The sequence below is a fragment of the Cetorhinus maximus genome, chromosome 23 (assembly GCF_964194155.1).
Source record: "Cetorhinus maximus chromosome 23, sCetMax3.hap1.1, whole genome shotgun sequence".
NCBI classification, from domain to species: domain Eukaryota; kingdom Metazoa; phylum Chordata; class Chondrichthyes; order Lamniformes; family Cetorhinidae; genus Cetorhinus; species Cetorhinus maximus.
In genome coordinates this window covers 23,032,357-23,049,335 of record NC_135901.1, presented here as the reverse complement: position 1 = coordinate 23,049,335, position 16,979 = coordinate 23,032,357, and the positions used below count along the sequence as shown (strand labels likewise).

Here is a 16,979-nt window from a genome sequence, read left to right as displayed (position 1 = left end):
ATGTTCTATGCCTCGACAAATAAAGGCAAGTACTCCATATTCCTTCTGAACCACCTTATCTACCTGTGCTGCTGCCTTCAGGGATCTATGGACATGTACACCCAGGTCCCAATGTGCTCCCTACTATTCATTGTGTATTCCCTTACCGTGTTAGTCCTTCTAAAATGCATCACCTCACACTTCTCAGGATTAAATTCCATTTGCCACTGCTCTGCCCATCTTACCAGCCCATCTAAATCGTCCTGTAATCTAAGGCTTTCCTCCCCACTATTTACGACACCACCAATTTTCGTGTCATCTGCGAATACATTGGTCATACCTCCTATATTCAAGTCTGAATCATTTAGAGCATTAAACTACCTTCAGAAATGGAATATAGCAGTGCATTCACAAGGATTTCCGTGTATTTTTAAATTATTTTATCTCAATTACGTAACAAAATTATTTTGTTCTGTGTTTGGATGTTTTAATGGCGCTGATGTTATCCAACATTCCCTGCGGGTGTGAATGTGCTCTACACACTCTACAGGAGGTCAGTGTGCAGGCGCAGTGCTGAACAATCTGGAGCATGCGCAATCTGACTTTGCTCGGGCCGTCTGGGTGCTGAAGAGGTTTTTAGAAACGAGTGAGAGCGAGCAGGCGGAGGGAGGAATGCAGCCGGGAGCTGAGAGTCGAGAGGGAGCCGAGGCTTCATAAACACCAGGTGTTGGCCTCAAACCCCGAATAAGAGGAATGGAATCGCGTTTGCAGGTCCGGGCCTTTTACCCGGGAACGACTTCAGGTTAACGGCCGCCATCTTTCTTCAGCGGGAGCAGTGCGCATGCGGGATCATCTTGGTGACGGAACAGAGCATGGGCGGGGCTTCAGGGTCCCAGCGACCAGGAGAGAAAATCATTGCCTCATTGATTTTACTCTCACTCTGCATATAAGAGCCGGTGCCTGACCTGGGTTAACGGATGGGTAATGTGCTGCAGGGCACAAGTGTAACCGTCTGAAGAACATAAAAATGACATCAGAATTAGGAGGTTCTGGGTCCTTAACAGCACTGTGCGTGTACCTACACCACATGGACGGCAGTGATTCAAGAAGGAAGCTCACCACCACCTTCTCAAAAGCAACTAGGGATGAGCAATTAATGCTAGCCCAGCTAGTGAAGCCCACATCCCATGAATGAAAAAAAAGTAGACCATTTGGGCCATCATGTCTGCTCCCCCATTTAATAAGATCATGGCTGATCTGATTGCACTTTCCTGCTGCCTTATCAAAGATTTGGAATAACCTTTGACTCCCTTGTAGATCAAAATTCTCTTTAACTCAGCCTTGAATATATTCAAGGGCTAGTCTCCACTGCTCACTGGAGAAGAGAATTCCAAAGTCTGATGACCCTCAGAGAGAAGAATTTTCTCCTCATCTCAGTTTTAAATGGGAGACCCTTTATTTTTCAACCGTGTCCCCTAGTTTGAGAATGCCCCATGAGACGAAACATCCTGTCGGCAGCTACTCTGTCAAAGCCCCTCAGAATCTCATGTTTCAATAAGACCGCTTATTCTTCTAAACTCCAATGAGTACAGCCCCAACCTGCTCAACCTTTCCTCATAAGACAAACCCCCTCATCCCAGGAACCAGCCTAGTGAACCTCTTACCTGCTTCCAATGGAAATTTGTCGCTGCTTAAGCAATCCTGGGCCAGGAAGCAGGAGGAGATGATAATGAGAATTTCTATCCTGGACTGACAGAGATGGATTTTGGAACCTCCTTTTACAGGGGGTTACAAGGGGTGGATTTACACACAGCAAATTCAGATCAAGAGAAATGTTTGTCTCTTCTCAATTTCTAACCTCAACTGACAATTATGACCTTTGTTATCTCCTTTTACAGAGAGTTAGAAGATTTGAAGACTGCCAGATTTTTCTCTGCCTCCAGTGTTTCTGTTGTCTTTCCAACTGCAGGCTCCAGCAGGAGATTTTAAAATTGAAATTATTTCAGAGGTGAGCATTATTGAGCGTCCACCTGCAATTTAGAGCTTTTAGTGTCATGCTCTGGTTCCATGGCTCTGGGACTGGTGTTGCGGCTTTACTGTGGATTTGAATCCATGTCTATCTACTGCTCTGTTTCACCTCTGTCCTCCCCAGTCACCTCTCTGCCATTGTCTAACTTCCACTTCCTTTAATAATGGGTGTTTTCTGACCATGTTTGGTGTTTTACTGTTATTTCTGACAACTATCTAAATGGATATGGACTGCCAGATACTGAAGCAGCCCATGTCCAAATGCAGCAAGACCTGGACAATATCCAGGCTTGGGCCGATAAGTGACAAGCAACATTCGTGCCACACAAGTGTCAGGCAATAACCATCTCCAACAAGAGAGAATACAACCATTGCCCCTCAATGTTCAATGGCATTACAATCACTGAATCCCCCACTATCAACGTCCTGTGGGTTACCATTGACCAGAAACTGAACTGGACTAGCCATATAAATACTGTGGCTTCAAGAGGAGGTCAGAGGCTAGGGATCCTGTGATGAGTAACTCACCTCCTCACTCCCCAAAGCATGTCCACCATCTACAAGGCATAAGTTAAGGAGTGTGATGGAATACTCCCCACTTGCCTGGATGAGTGCAGCTCCCACAACACTGAAGAAGCTTGACACCATCCAGGACAAAGCAGCCCACTTGATTGGCACCACATCCATAAACATTCACTCCCTCCACCACTGATGCACAGTAGCAGCAGTGTGTACCATCTACAAGGTGCACTGCAGGAACACACCAAGGCTCCTTAGACAACACCTTCCAAACCCACGACTACGATCTAGAAACACAAGGGCAGCAGATAGATGGGAACACCACCACCTAGAGGTTCCCCTCCAAGTAACTTACCATCCTGACTTGGAAATATATCGCCTTTCCTTCACTGTCAAGATCCTGGAACTTCCTTCAGGGTCAAGATCCTGGAACTCCCTTCCTAACAGCACTTGTGGGTGTACCTACACCACATGGACTGCAGCAGTTCAAGGAGGCAGCTCACCACCACCTTCTCAAGGGCAACTAGGAATGGGCAATAAATGCTGGCCCAGCCAGCGAAGCACACATACCGTGAATGAATATATTAAAAAATGAGGCTTCCACTGCTTCCCCAGCTATGTGCTGATGGTTTATCAGCTTTATCTTCCCATGGCCAGGAATTGTTTTTCCTGCACTAAAGATCGTTTCTCTTCCACTTCTGAGCTTATGTTGGCCTTCAAATCGTTTCCCATTTTTATTCCACCAGGTTAATTCTGCACACCCTGAAACGTTAACTCTGTTTCTCTTTTCACAGTTACTGTCTGACATGCTGAGTATTTCCAGAATTTGCTCTTTTTATTTCAGATTTCCAGCAACTGCAATATTTTGCTATTATTTTATTGCAGGTGTTTCTCACAGAACCAAACCTAGAAACACAGACGGACCAGTTAAGAGCCGCTTTGTATCAGGGTGGAAATTGGTTGCAAAGTTTGGTCGCTGGCCTCTAGTGTAGGTCTTTTTCATTGAGTTATAGGATCACTGAATGATGACAATACAGAAGGAGACTATTTAACCCATCATGTCCATGCTGGTTTTCTGCAAGAGCAAATCAGTTCATCTCACTCCCTTATCCTTTCTTTGCAGCCCAGCTTTTCCTCTTCAGGTGTTTATCCAATTCCCTTTTGGTGAGTGTTTCAGCAGCAGATGAGCTGAGACTAGGATGGAGTTGGGTGATGTTACTGAGGTGGAAATAGGCGGTCTTGGTGGTAACATGGAGATCTGGTTGTAAGCTCATCTTGGGGTAAAATATTATTCTGAAGTTGTGAAGAGTCTGCTTCAACCTCACCCATTTGCCAGGGAGAGGGATGGAGCATGTGGCTAGGGAGTGGGGTTTGTAGTGGGGACTGAAGACAATGGCTTCAGTCTTCCCAATGTTTAAATAAAAAATTTCTTCTTATACAGTACTGGATGTCAGACAACTCAGGACGGTGTGTGACTTGGGAGGAAACTCGGAGGTGATGGTTTTCACATAGACCTGCTACCCTGGTCCTTCCAGATAGCGCATCAGGGTTTGGGAGATTCTGTCAAAGCTCTGGTTGAGTTGAAGATGTGCAAAATCTCTCTCCTTTGAGCCCCCACCCCCCCGGTACTTCTCCCATCTCCCTCTCTCTCTCTGTCCCCTCTCATAGAGGACAGAGTTTTGCGTAGGTCCAGACTGGGTGACAGGCTCCCTTCCCTGAAGGTGTTATGATATGGCAGATGGTATTTGCCAGGTTAACCAAATCCCAGAGGGAAACTTGGCCAACTTGGAAACTATCACAATGATTTTGCAATTTGTATTTATTATGAGAAGGTTTGTGTACTGAAGTCAGAAGTAACGAGTCCACTACCAACTTTAGAAATTTTAAAGATTATATTAAAACATTTGTTAACAAAAGAAAAAAAAAATAATGCACACAAGATTACAGTTACTTAGTCTGATAACAGTTCCCAAAACTTCTAAATAACTAGACTCCCAACTACACACCCCTTTCAGGAAACAGTCCAAAATAGATTCTTAATCTATCACCCACAGTTGCTGTAAGGGAGGTAACTCGCAGCTTCTTTCTCCTCCCTACTTTCTTTCTCCCTCTCGCTCGACAGTGAAACTCGAAAGGCTTTTAACATACCCTTGGTTACTGGAACAGCAAACTTCTCCAGGGTAGCCGGAGGCTTTTTCCACAATTCTGTTTCACTCAGTGCACCTTTCAAGATCTCACACAGCTGCACCCACACAGCTTTCCATCATTCTTTTAAATATATTTTCTCCCTTTTTGATCTGTAAATCCTATTGTTTCCATCTATCTTTGGAATTTATATTTCCCAGAATATAAAAATCTTTTATGATGTCATTATGGCCAGCACTTCTGGGAAAAATAAGCATAATAACTTAGCCTTATTTACATTGCCAGTTGTAACCATCTTACGATGTCCCTTTGAAAAGCCAACAACCTCTCCACTTATCTAAAAATGCAAATTCCCTTTTACTTCGCTCGTCCATTAGCATTTTCAATGCCTATTTTTTACACTTAACCCCTTTGATGATTCAAACCTTGCAGTCTAACAGTCTGCAGTTTACTTAAATTATGCATACACTCAGAAATATATACACACACAAACATAAGCCTGCTTTAAAGTATCCCACAGTAATATCAGGAAAAATATGATAGTTACTTTACAAAGGACATTATTGAACCAGCTGAGTGCTTATAACAATCCAGCAGTTTTCACGGTCACTTTTTCCTCGTGCCGGCCCCACAAATTGTCAGATTCATTCAGCTCAATTTCACTACCTGCCTTTCTGCTTTTATTTTTTATGTTTTAAAACAATTTCACAGGGTATTAAAAGGGGAGGATTCACTGTCAGGAAGCTCAAATATCATGCCAGGATCTGTTGCAGTTGCCCAATTTATTGTATCCTGAATATCATCAGATTTTTAACATGGAGGCAAAAAGCACCGTTCACAGTGGGGAGAAACCGTACACATGTTCAGTGTGTGGACGAGGCTTCAGCCAATCATCTGACCTGTCGAGACACAAGCGCAGTCACACTGGGGAGAAACGGTGGAAATGTGGGGACTGTAATGAGGGATTCAGATTCCCGTCTGAGCTGGAAGCTCATCGACGCAGTCACACTGGGGAGAAGCCGTTCACCTGTTCCGTGTGTGACAAAGGATTCATTCGGTCATCCCACCTGCTGAAACACCAGCGAGTTCACACTGAGGAGAGACCTTTTAAATGTCCAGATTGTGGGAAGTGCTATAAAAGTTCTGATGAGCTGATGTCCCATCAACGTGTTCACACTGACGAGAAGCCTTTTAAATGCCCAGAATGCGGGAAGTGCTTTAAAAGTTCCAGTGAACTGATGTCCCATCAAGGTGTTCACACTGACGAGAGACAGTTCAGGTGCTCTCACTGTGAGACTGGGTTTAGACAATCATCTCAACTCACTGTACACCAGCGGATTCACACTGGGGAGAGGCCATTTACCTGCATTGAGTGTAGGAAGGGATTCACTCGGTTAACTGACCTCTTGACACACCAGCGCGTTCACACTGGGGAGAGACCATTCACCTGCCCTCTGTGTGAGAAGAGCTTCACTACCTTATCCAACCTGCTGATACATCAACGCACTCACACTGGGGAGAGGCCATTCACCTGTACTGAGTGTGGGAAAGGATTCATTCAGTCATCCACCTTGCTAATACACCAGCGAGTTCATACTGGGGAGAGGCCATTCACCTGCTCCGAGTGTGGGAAGGGATTCACCACCTTATCCAACCTGCTGACACACCAGCGAGTTCACACTGGGGAGAGGCCATTCATCTGCTTTGTGTGTGAGAAGAGATTTGCTCACTCATCCTCCCTGCTGAGACACAAGCGGGTTCACACTGGGGAGAGGCCATTCATATGCTCTATGTGTAATAAGAGATTTGCTCACTCATCCCACCTGCTGAGACACCAGTGGGTTCATGAATAACTATGGTGATGGAGTTTGCTGTTAATCACATCTAGGACTGAACCATGTCATTGGAGTCTGTTTCTGCTGATGTTAATAAACTCCAGCCCACGTTTAGTGGTTAACATTGTGGATAAAAGTCAAATAAATCAGCTTTGTGTTAAGTACAGTGTATTAAGCCTTTTCAATATCCTGAACACAAGTTACTCCTTTCGAAGTGCTCTCCCTCTTTCCTACATCCTCACCTCCAACACCAAGTGTGATTTGCTCATGGAGCTTCTTTGTCACTGATATTGAGACAATCTGATCAGCTGCCTCTGCTGCTTCTCTCTCTTCCACTAGCCCACCGGGATTTCCTGTTTGTCCGCCTCTTTCTCCATCCAGCTTCCATACACACCAGCAAGCTCATACTGGAAAGAGAGGTTTTAACTGCTTAAACTCAGGTTCACTGATGATGCGCCAGTGTGTTCACTCCGGTTCCACTCCATTTGTCTGCTCTCAGTGTGGGAAGAGGTTCAGGTGACCATCCATCCTGCAACAACACCAGGGAGAGGTCATTCACCTGCTCCATATGTGGGGAGGGATTCACTCATTTCATTCAACCTGTTGACACACAATTGAGTTCATACTGACAGAAGGCCTTTTAAATATCTGGATTGTAGGAAGTGTTATAAATATTCTGTGGAACTAATATGCCATCAGCGCGTTCACACTCATGAGATCGTTCAGATGCTCTCACTGTGGGACTGGGTTCAGGTGATCAGGTGAACTGAGTGTCCACCAGTGCATTCACACCGGGGAAAGACTGTTCCCTATTCCATATGTGGGAAGAGATTCACTCAGCCATCCCACCTCACTGCACATCACCTTGTCCACACTGATAAGAAACCCTTTCAATGTTCTGTGAACAGATGTTCAAAAGCAAAATGGATCTTCTGACACACAAACACATTCACATTAGTGAGAGGCTGTTCACCTGCTCTGTGTTTGGGAAGAGATTCACTTGTCGTCTCACCTACTGCCACACCAGTGAATTTACAAGTCACTGCAGGAATTGGATTCTGCTGTTCTTGCAGCTGTTAATCACATCCAGGAATAAACTATGTTCATTCTGAGAGTTGGAGTTTGCTTCTGATGCTTTTAATAAACCCTCCAACTGGGCTGGAGTTTAATATTCTGAAAAAATGTCCAATAAATCAGCTTTGTTTTAAACTCATTGTTGTAGATTTTTGTCTTTCCCACCTGAGCGTTTAACATTACCTGGCTGGAGCTCAGAAAGGACAATCTGGGGGAGGATCATACGGCAGGAACAGAACTTCAGCCTGGACACAGTCCTTCAGGGTCACACTGAGAGGGATAAATGGCACTTTGGTCTTTCTCATCTCTCTTCACTGACAGCAAAACCCCCATGTGGATTAATCCTGAGGCATGTAATATTGTGTCCCAGCTGCTCTCTTCCATGGTTCCGATGGAACTAAAGGCTCCTTTACAACTGTGTTTAGAATCAAGAAGAATAACAGTGAAATAAAACATAAATGGTGTGGATGCAGCAAATCGAAAGTAAAAACAGAAAGTGCTGTAAAAACTCAGCAGGTCTGGCAGCATCTCTGGAGAGAGAATAACCAAGTTAATGTTTCAGAACCGAAGAAGAGTCATTTTGGACTCAAAACGTTAATTCTGTTTCTCTCGCCACTGATGCTGCCAGACCTGCTGAGATTTTGCAGCAATCTCTGTTTTTAGAACAACAGTTAATGCTGGAAACGTGCTGTCAAATCAGAGATTGGTGTAAAACTGTGACTGTTCCTGATTGAAAGTGAAATGGCAGGTTTAAGTTTCCAGTCTGAAGATGACTGTGGTAATTATACTATAGCTACCATTTCAGGACAGTGTTAACTCATTTAAAATATACCTGTTTAAAATGTATTTGTTAAAGTCTGCATTAAAATAGCAAATGGGGGAGTTCACAGGATAACTGCTGGGACAATTATACTACAGACACTTGATCTCCAGATAAAGAAGGAGCTGCAGTGTGTTTCCAGGAATTGCCTGTTTTATTGATGTGTGTCTGTGAGACACCAGGATAACTAAACATACCCGACTCGGAAAACCCATGCCAGTGTGATCCCGACAATTACTCTGGGATCACTCCCGCTGTGGAGCTCCACCACTGACCCTGCTGAAGGTTGTGGGCTCAGGGAGTGGGGTCTCCAGGAGTGGACTGTAAGAAAGATGAGTTTCAGTATCCTGATTAATATATGGTGAAAAACCAGAGGAATCCTGACTGAGGAACTGTCTGGGGTTTTACCTGTCAGTGTAGGTCTAGGGGTGAATGATTCTCGACTCCCTGAACTGTCTGACATTGAACTCAGTTTAGAACAAAATGGATTCAGTGTCCAGGAGAATGGGGAGAAATATCACCCACAATTGAGGGAGACAAAGGCAGCCGTTCCAGAAGTGAAGATAGCTTTGGAAAAGAGGGTGGTGAACAATTGTAGCAATAATAGTGACAACTTTTCCAGCTCCAGCAGGAGTGAGAAGATGGTTATAGATGTTTTCGAGCCACTAAAAGTCAGTTCAGGACAGATTGAAACAGATTGCCAGGCTATGACAGAGCTGTTAAGTGACTATTTCACGTCAGTCTGCACTCCTGTGGGTGGTGCTTACATTCCAGCTGTGGGATGTGCTGTCGACAGTAACATCATCAATATTAAAATAGACAGTGATTGTCATCCTGGATAAAATAGGAAATCTCAAACTGGATGGTGCTCCAGGTCCAGATGAAACCCACCCAAGGGTGTTTAAAGAGATGGGGCGGGAGCTCTTTGAGCCCCTTGGCCGAATCTTTAATGGCCCAATAGAGTCGGGGATTGTTCCCTGAGATAGGAAGGCAGCTCACTTAGTTCCCACTTCCTGAATTGGAGACAAATCAGAGCCAGGGAACAACAGGCCCATCAGTGTGATGTCAATCACAGGGAAGACGCTTGAAGGGATCCTAAGAGATTCTGTTTCTGGTCACTGGGGAAGAGAAGGAGCCATGAGAGATCCTGAACACAGCTTCCGGAAAAGGTCACATCTTACAAACCTTTTTATGTTTTGTGAAGAAGTTGCTGTGTTTGTGGATGAGGGGAATCAGGTTGACATTGTCTATCTCCGGGTGTAATCCAACAACAACACCTTGTATTTACACAGAGGGTTGTGGGGCTGAAGGAGGTTACAGAGACACTGAGGATCCTGTTGACATTGTCTATCTCAGGAGTGTCAAACTCATTTTCCATGGCGGCTCTGATCCGATATCCTGGCATTGGGTGAGGGCCACATTCAGCAGAAGCTATTAAAATAGGACTAGATATAGGAAAACTATATCAGTGTTCACTGACATTTCAATTTATTTACTGCTCTTGCTGCTCCTGAGACCTGGCACCTCTTAGCTTGAACCATCACATCAACACTTGGAGGAAATGACTGGGCTGAGGCCTGTCTCAGATAAAAACACGAGGCCCACTTGTCATCATAGGAATTTACAGCACAGAGGAGGCCATTCAGCCCATCATGTCTGTGCTGGCCGAAAATGAGTTATCCAGTCTAATCCCACTTTCCAACTCTTGGTCCATAGCCCTGTAGGTTACAGTGCCTCCAGCACATATCCAAGTGTTTTTTAGATGTGATGAGAGTTTCTGCCTCTACCACCCTTTCAGACAGTGAGTTCCAGATCCCATCTGGGTGAGAATATTACTCAACTCCCCTCTAATCCTCCATCAATTAGTCTAAATCTCTCCCCCTGGTTATTGATCTCTCTGTTAATGAAACAGGTCCTTTCTATCCACTTTATCCAGGCCCCTCATAATTTTATACATCTCAATTAAATCTCCCCTCAGCCTCCTCTGTTCCACAGAAAACAATCCCAGTCTATCCGATCTTTCCTCACAGTTAAAATTCTCCAGTCCTGGCGACACCCAGATAAATCTCTTCTGTACCCTCTCTAACGTAATCACATCCTTCCTGTAATGTAGTGACCTGACCTGTACTCAGTAGTCTACCTGTGGTCTAACTCGTTTTCTTTATAATTCTAGAATAACCACTCTCTCACCTTCCATTAACTTCAATGTAATGGAAACTGATGGTTGGAATCTGTCAGCACTTGAAAAATATTTACAAATGATTAGAGGGTTTCTTACTGTTGGGATCTTTCTCTGTTCTGTCAACTCGAGGTGTTAGATAACAGACTTTCTCCTGTGAATATTGAGCTGGAATATTGGGCTGTGATGTGTTTCCTTGTTCATCTTGTTGAATCTAAATGTTGAATCTTATTGTTTCAGACACCAGATAATCAAACTCACAATAACAGATTAGCTTTTCCTGACTTTATTAACAGCACTGCAATCATACAGACAGAGTATAGTTCCCCAATGCGGAGAACAGGGATAATCTTGGGGTAGACTCCTCGTTGTTGGAGTATGTCCAGGCTGTAAATGATTGCATCATTTTCTGTGGCTCCTGTCATGACTGAAGAGTCCGATGTGGGATCGACATGGACACACACAAAACTGGCAGTTCATGCTGTTGTTGTTGGTGCTGGGGGAACTTCTGCAGCTGCTCCACCTCTGGTCTTCCTCTGGGCACATCGGATGTTGCAAGTCTGGTGTAGATGGTCCTTGAAACATGCTGAACCAAATTTCAGTGCTTGCCTCCACATGGGCCGGTCGGCTGCAGTGTTTCCCCAGAGAGGTGGTCTGCAATGCACAAGTTTGTAAGGCGCATTTTTAGGGTGTCCTTGTATCATTTATACTGACCACCTTGACGTTGTTTACCCCGAGACAGTTCCCCATTGACGATCTGCTTGGGGATTCTGTCATCATCCATGTGGGGTACATGGTCTGGCCATCTTAGTGGAATTTTCTGGAGGGTGGTCTCTGTGCTGTTGAGCCCAGCACGATGGAGAATCTCATTGTTTTGTAATTTTGTCCTGCCATCGAATTTTCGTGATGAACCTCAGGTGTCTTTGGTGGAAGCATTCCAGAGCTTTGATGTGGCTCTGATAGCAGACCCAGGATTCTGCTCCATACAGCAGGGTGGTAAGGACAATGGCTTGGGAGAGTCTGAGTTTAGTCTGAGTTTAATGCCATTGTGCTTCCCGACACAAACAGAAATAATAGTGGATTCAGAGCTTGATTACATAGGATATACGGCACAGAAACATGTCATTCAGCGTGTGTTTATGCTCCACTCAAGCCTCCTCCCATCTTTCCTCATCTAACTCTATCATTGTAACCCTCTACTCCCTTCTCCCTCTTGCGCTTGTCCAGTTTCCCCTTAAATACATCTGCACTATTCACTTCACCCACTCCTTGTGGTAGCGAGTTCCACATTCTCACCACTCTCTGGGTGAAGAAGTTTCTTCTGAATTCCCTATTGGATTCTTGGTGACTATCTCATATTGATTGACTATCTCATATTGATGGTCTCTCTTCCCCACAAGAGGAAACATTCTCTCTGTATCCTCTCTATCAAAACCTTTCATCATTTTAAAGACCTCTATTAGGTCACCTCTCAGTCTCCTTTATCCAAGAGAGAAGAGACCCAGCCCGTCAATCCTTTCCTCATATATAAACACACACATTTCTGGTATCATTCATGTCAAACAATGCATCACTTCGGCTGTTCACAACAAAGTACTGACCATACTCAACCGGCCCAGACTTGCAAAACTCATAACAAAGTGTCCAACATTAGAAGTGATTCCCTAATTGGACAACACTTGCTAAACAAATCTGATTAGGCTAAGAATGACACTGACAAAATTATCAGTCATGCTCACAGTATGACTCATTTTCACATGCTAGAAACTCATGTATTCACACACCTGTCCTGCTCTCTCTGTTTGCAAAGGACATGTCCACACATTGCACCATTTTCAACGAAACAAAAGCTTGGGGACAGCCATTTCATGGTTCATTCCCCATGACAATGCCATGACCAACCAGAATTGACCTGGTTTGAATTTTAACAAAAGCTTGGCAGTTAACTACTGACTGGTGCATTCTCCATGGTAACACCTCCACCAATCAGAGTTCTCTTGCCAACCAATCAGCCCCTCTTCTCATGTAGTGTAAATCATTGTTCCATTTACAATTGGTATTCTGACAAACCTGTCCTGATGAGTGCAAAATGAAAACCTTCAACAGGATGTCTCTTTTTTCAGAAATGTTCAGCAAACTTTCAGCAATAGTGATCCTGGGTGTGTTACCGATACCTTCACTGGATGCTAAGGCTAGGAGAGACATAAGAACACGAGAAATAGGAACAGGAGTAGACCATTCGGCCCCTTGAGCCTGCTCCACCATTCAATAAGATCATGGCTGGTCTTCTTGTGTTTCAATCCTGATAACCTTTGATTCCCTTACCTAACAAGAATCTATTTACCTCTGCCTTAAAAATATTCAGTGACCCCGCCTCCACCGCCTTCTGAGGCAGAGAGTTCCAAAGTTGCACAACGCTCTGAGAGAAAAAAAATTCTCATTTCTGTCCTAAAAGGGCGACCCTAATTTTGAAGCAGTGCTCCCTAGTTCTGGACTCACCCACAAGAGGAAACATCCTTTCGACGTCCACCTTGTCAAGGCCATTCAGGATCTTGTATACTTCAATCAAATCACCCCTCATTCTTCTAAACTCCAGTGGAAACAAGCCCAGTCTGTCCGACCTTTCCTCATATGACAAGCCACTCATTTCAGGTATCAATCTAGTAAACCTCCTTTGAACTGCCTCCAATGCATATATATCCTTCCTTAAATAAGGAGACCAAAACTGTATACAGTATTCGAGGTGCAATCTCACCAATGTCCTGTATAACTGAAGCGTGAAACCCTTACATTTATGTTCAATTCCTCTCGGAATAAAGATTCCATTAGCCTTTTTAATTACTTGCTGTACCTGCTTACTAACTTTTTGTGACTCATGTACTAGAACACCTAGATCCCTCTGCACCTCAGAATTATGCAGCCATTCTCCATTTAAGTAATTCTCTGCTTTTTTGTTCTCCCTGCCAAAGTGAACTTCACATTTTCCTACATTAAATTTCATTTGCCAGATCTTTGTCCACTCACTCAACCTACCTATATCCATCTGCAACCTCCTCATGTCCTCTTCACAACATACTTTCCTACCTATCTTTGTGTCCTCTGCAAATTTAGCTACCATGTCTTCACTCCCCTTATCTAAGTCATTGATGTAAATCGTAAAAAGTTGAGACACTCTAGGAGGTACGCAGAGCTGGGACTTGTCCATGAGAGTAACTGAAAGTATGAAAACTGAAATAATCTAGAGTTAGAAAGGAGAAAAGGTTCAGTTCTGGATGTGATCCTCAGCATCAACAACTGAATCCAACTTTTCTGGTAACATGTGAACTCGCTTATGTTTTAGCAGGTCGGATGACCGAGTAAATCTCTTCTCACACACGGAGCAGGTGAATGGTCTCTCCCCAGTGTGAACGCGTTGGTGTCTCAGCAGGTTGGATGACTTAGTGAATCCCTTCTCACACACAGAACAGGAGAACGGCCTCAACCCCATATGAATGCGGTGGTGTCTCAGCAAGTGGGTTGAATCAGGGAATCCCTTCCCACACAAGGAGCAGGTGAACAGCCTCTCCCTAGTGTGAATGCGCTGGTGTCTCACCAGATAAGATGAACAAGTGAATCCCTTCCCACACACAGTGCAGGTGAACGGCCTTTCTCCAGTGTGACTGCGCTGGTGTCTCACCAGATGGGATGAATGAGCGAATCTGTTCCCACACGTGGAGCAGGTGAACGGCCTCACACCGGTGTGAACTCGCTCATGTACCTCAAGGTAGGACAAACGAGAGAAACTTTTGCCACACACGGAGCAGATGAACGGCCTCTCCCCGGTGTGAACCCGCTGATGTGTCCGCAAGTTGGCTGACTGAGTGAATCTCTTCCCACACACGGAGCAGGTGAACGGTCTCTCTCCAGTATGAACTCGTTTGTGTATCAGAAGTTGGCTTGAACGAGTGAATCCCTTGCCACATACGGAGCAGGTGAACGGTCTCTCCCCGGTGTGAACTCGTTGGTGTATCAGAAGGCTGGATGACCGAATGAAACTCTTTCCACACACGGAGCAGATGAATGGTCTCTCCCCAGTGTGACCACGCTTGTGTGTCAGAAGGTGGAAAGAATGAGTGAATCTCTTTCCACACACAAAGCAGGGGAACGGTCTCTCCCCAGTGTGAATGCACTGGTGTCTCAGCAGATCAATGCTTCTTTTAAAGGTTTTCTCACACTCAGAGCATTTAAAAGGTCTCTCATCTGAGTGAACCAGTTGGTGCTTAGTGTAGCTTGAAAACTGAGTGAATGCCTTCCCACACTGGGAGCAGCTGAATGGCCTGTCCTTGGTGTGAACTCGCTGGTGCTCAGTGAGATGCACTGACTCGCTGAACGACTCCCCACAGTGAGAGCAGCTGAATGGCCTCTCGTGTGTGTGAAGGAGCTGGTGCTCCGCGAGGCGGGAGGACAGCCTGAACCTCTTCCCGCAGTGGGAGCAGCTGAACGGTCTCTCATCAGTGTGAACTTGCTGGTGTTGGGCCAGTTCCTCGGAGATTTTAATGTTTTTCCCAGAGTCAGAGCGTTGAAGAGGCTTCTCATCAATGTGATCGAGTTGGTGTGCCAGCAGGTTGGATGAACACATGAATTTCTTCCCACACGCAGAGCAAGTGAACAGCCTCTCACTGTTGTGAGCTCGCTGTCGTGTCAGCATGTTTCCCAGCTCTATCAATCCCTTCACACAGGAGGAGCAGGTGAACAGCCTCTCACCGGTTTCCAGCTGAGACGGTCGATTAAATCCCTTCAGAAGTACAAATCTTCAGGTCCCAATAAACCAGTTGACTCTGTCAGATGTGCAGTTTGGTTTGATATTCCTGTCTGCAAATCCTCCTCTTCTAATACCCTGTAAAATAAGTTTACAAAGAATTACACAGAGTATACATTACACAAACAGGCCATTCATTTTATCTAGTCTGTACTGGAGTTTCTACTCCACATGAATTCCCTCCCATTCTGCCAACCTCATCTCAGCCGTTCAGTTGATCTTTCTAATCCCTTTTCTCTCATGTTCTCATCCAGTTTCTTTTTGAAAGAGTCTCAGATATTTTTCTCAGCCACTTACTGTAGCAGCGAGTTCCACATTTTAATTACTGCCTCAAAAAAGAAGCATCTCCAGTTTTCCTGTTGGATTTATTTGTAACTATTGTGTACGCATGACCTCCAGCGTTGGATGGACCAACAAGTGGAAACATTCTGTCCGCATCAACCTGCCCATCCTAATGAGGACTTTAAAGACCTAGTTAAAAGCAAAATAATGTGGATGCTGGAAATCTGAAACAAAGATAAAAATTGCAGGAAAAGCTCAGCAGGTCTGACAGCACCTGTGGAGAGAAAGCCAGAGTTAATGTTTCGAGTCCGTATGACTCTTGAGTTCTGAAGAAGTCATATGGACTCGAAACATTAACTCTGTCTTTCTCTCCATAGATGCTGTCAGACCTGCTGAGTTTTTCCAGCAATTTTTGTTTTTATTTTAAAGACCTATGTCAGACGAGACAAACATTTCTCTTGGTTTGAATTTGCTGTGTGTAAATCCTCCCCTTCTAACCTCCTGTGAAAGGAGTTTCCAAAATCCACCCGTCAGTCCAGGAAATTCACAATAGTCTCTCCTCCTGCTGACAGGGATGACTGCGCATGCGTACCGCTGCACATTGATCCCAGTAAAGATGGCGGCCGTTAACTCGGCCATTTTACCGAGAACCGCGGTCCGTAGCTGCCCCCACGACCGTTCGCTGCGACCGCGGAGCCACTAGAATTTATTCGGGTGTCGAAGCCCCCAGTGGATCTTTATAAAATCTCACTGCCCACTCCACCGCCTCCAATCCTCCCCATCTACCGGCTTCAGTTACTTGCCACCATTCGTAAATTGTCATCTCCTTCGACCAGCTCTTGGGGCAAGCAGCAACTGCGCATGCTCCCCTAAAAGCACCCACAATGCTCGTCTCACACCCAGTATTGCGCCTGCGCAAGGTCTTCCTGCAGCGAGGATAGGGCACATTCTGCCCCGCTGCGAATGCTGGAAATCTGAAAAAAAAATTCCATTGAGCAGCGATATTGTTGAATAGAAAATCGTGTTTTGTGATCGATTGGAGTCATAGGGTCAAGATATGACATTATCACATTAATTGAAACAGCAACCAAAGTGCACGGGTCTTCCACCATAGTTCTGTCCTGGGTGTAATTAATAGAAATTAACACTTCAACAATTAAATTCAAACTCACTGGAGTCTCAGAACGTGGGGGAAACAAATGTTTTTTTTCCCAAGGCCCAGAACTCTTAAGATGTCTCTTTCTAGTAAGAAAGCGCTGATTGTGAATCAAATCCTTTGAACTTTCTAAATTGGTGAGAAAATTAAGCAAATCCTTTCTC

General features: G+C 44.8%; 3 protein-coding genes across 3 annotated transcripts in view; 1 reads left to right on the top strand and 2 right to left on the bottom strand.

Moving 5' to 3' along the window:
* LOC144698430 (uncharacterized) overlaps positions 1-15,410 on the bottom strand; it is a 42,733-nt gene extending 27,323 nt beyond the window's left edge. Inside the window, exon 1 of the mRNA XM_078570372.1 lies at positions 13,843-15,410. Within this exon, the coding sequence (XP_078426498.1) occupies positions 13,843-15,266 (1,424 nt within the window). The 5' untranslated portion in view covers positions 15,267-15,410. The remainder of the gene's footprint in view (positions 1-13,842) is intronic.
* Positions 4,637-6,667, top strand: LOC144697033 (uncharacterized). Its single transcript, XM_078568815.1, has one exon. It carries the CDS (start codon positions 5,487-5,489, stop codon positions 6,522-6,524), a length of 1,038 nt encoding a protein of 345 aa, XP_078424941.1. The 5' UTR covers positions 4,637-5,486; the 3' UTR covers positions 6,525-6,667.
* The window catches only part of LOC144697072 (uncharacterized), a 141,562-nt gene continuing 135,198 nt past the window's right edge, over positions 10,616-16,979 (bottom strand). The window contains exon 4 of the transcript XR_013580299.1: positions 10,616-10,783. The gene's annotated coding sequence lies outside the window, so the exon portion shown is untranslated. The remainder of the gene's footprint in view (positions 10,784-16,979) is intronic.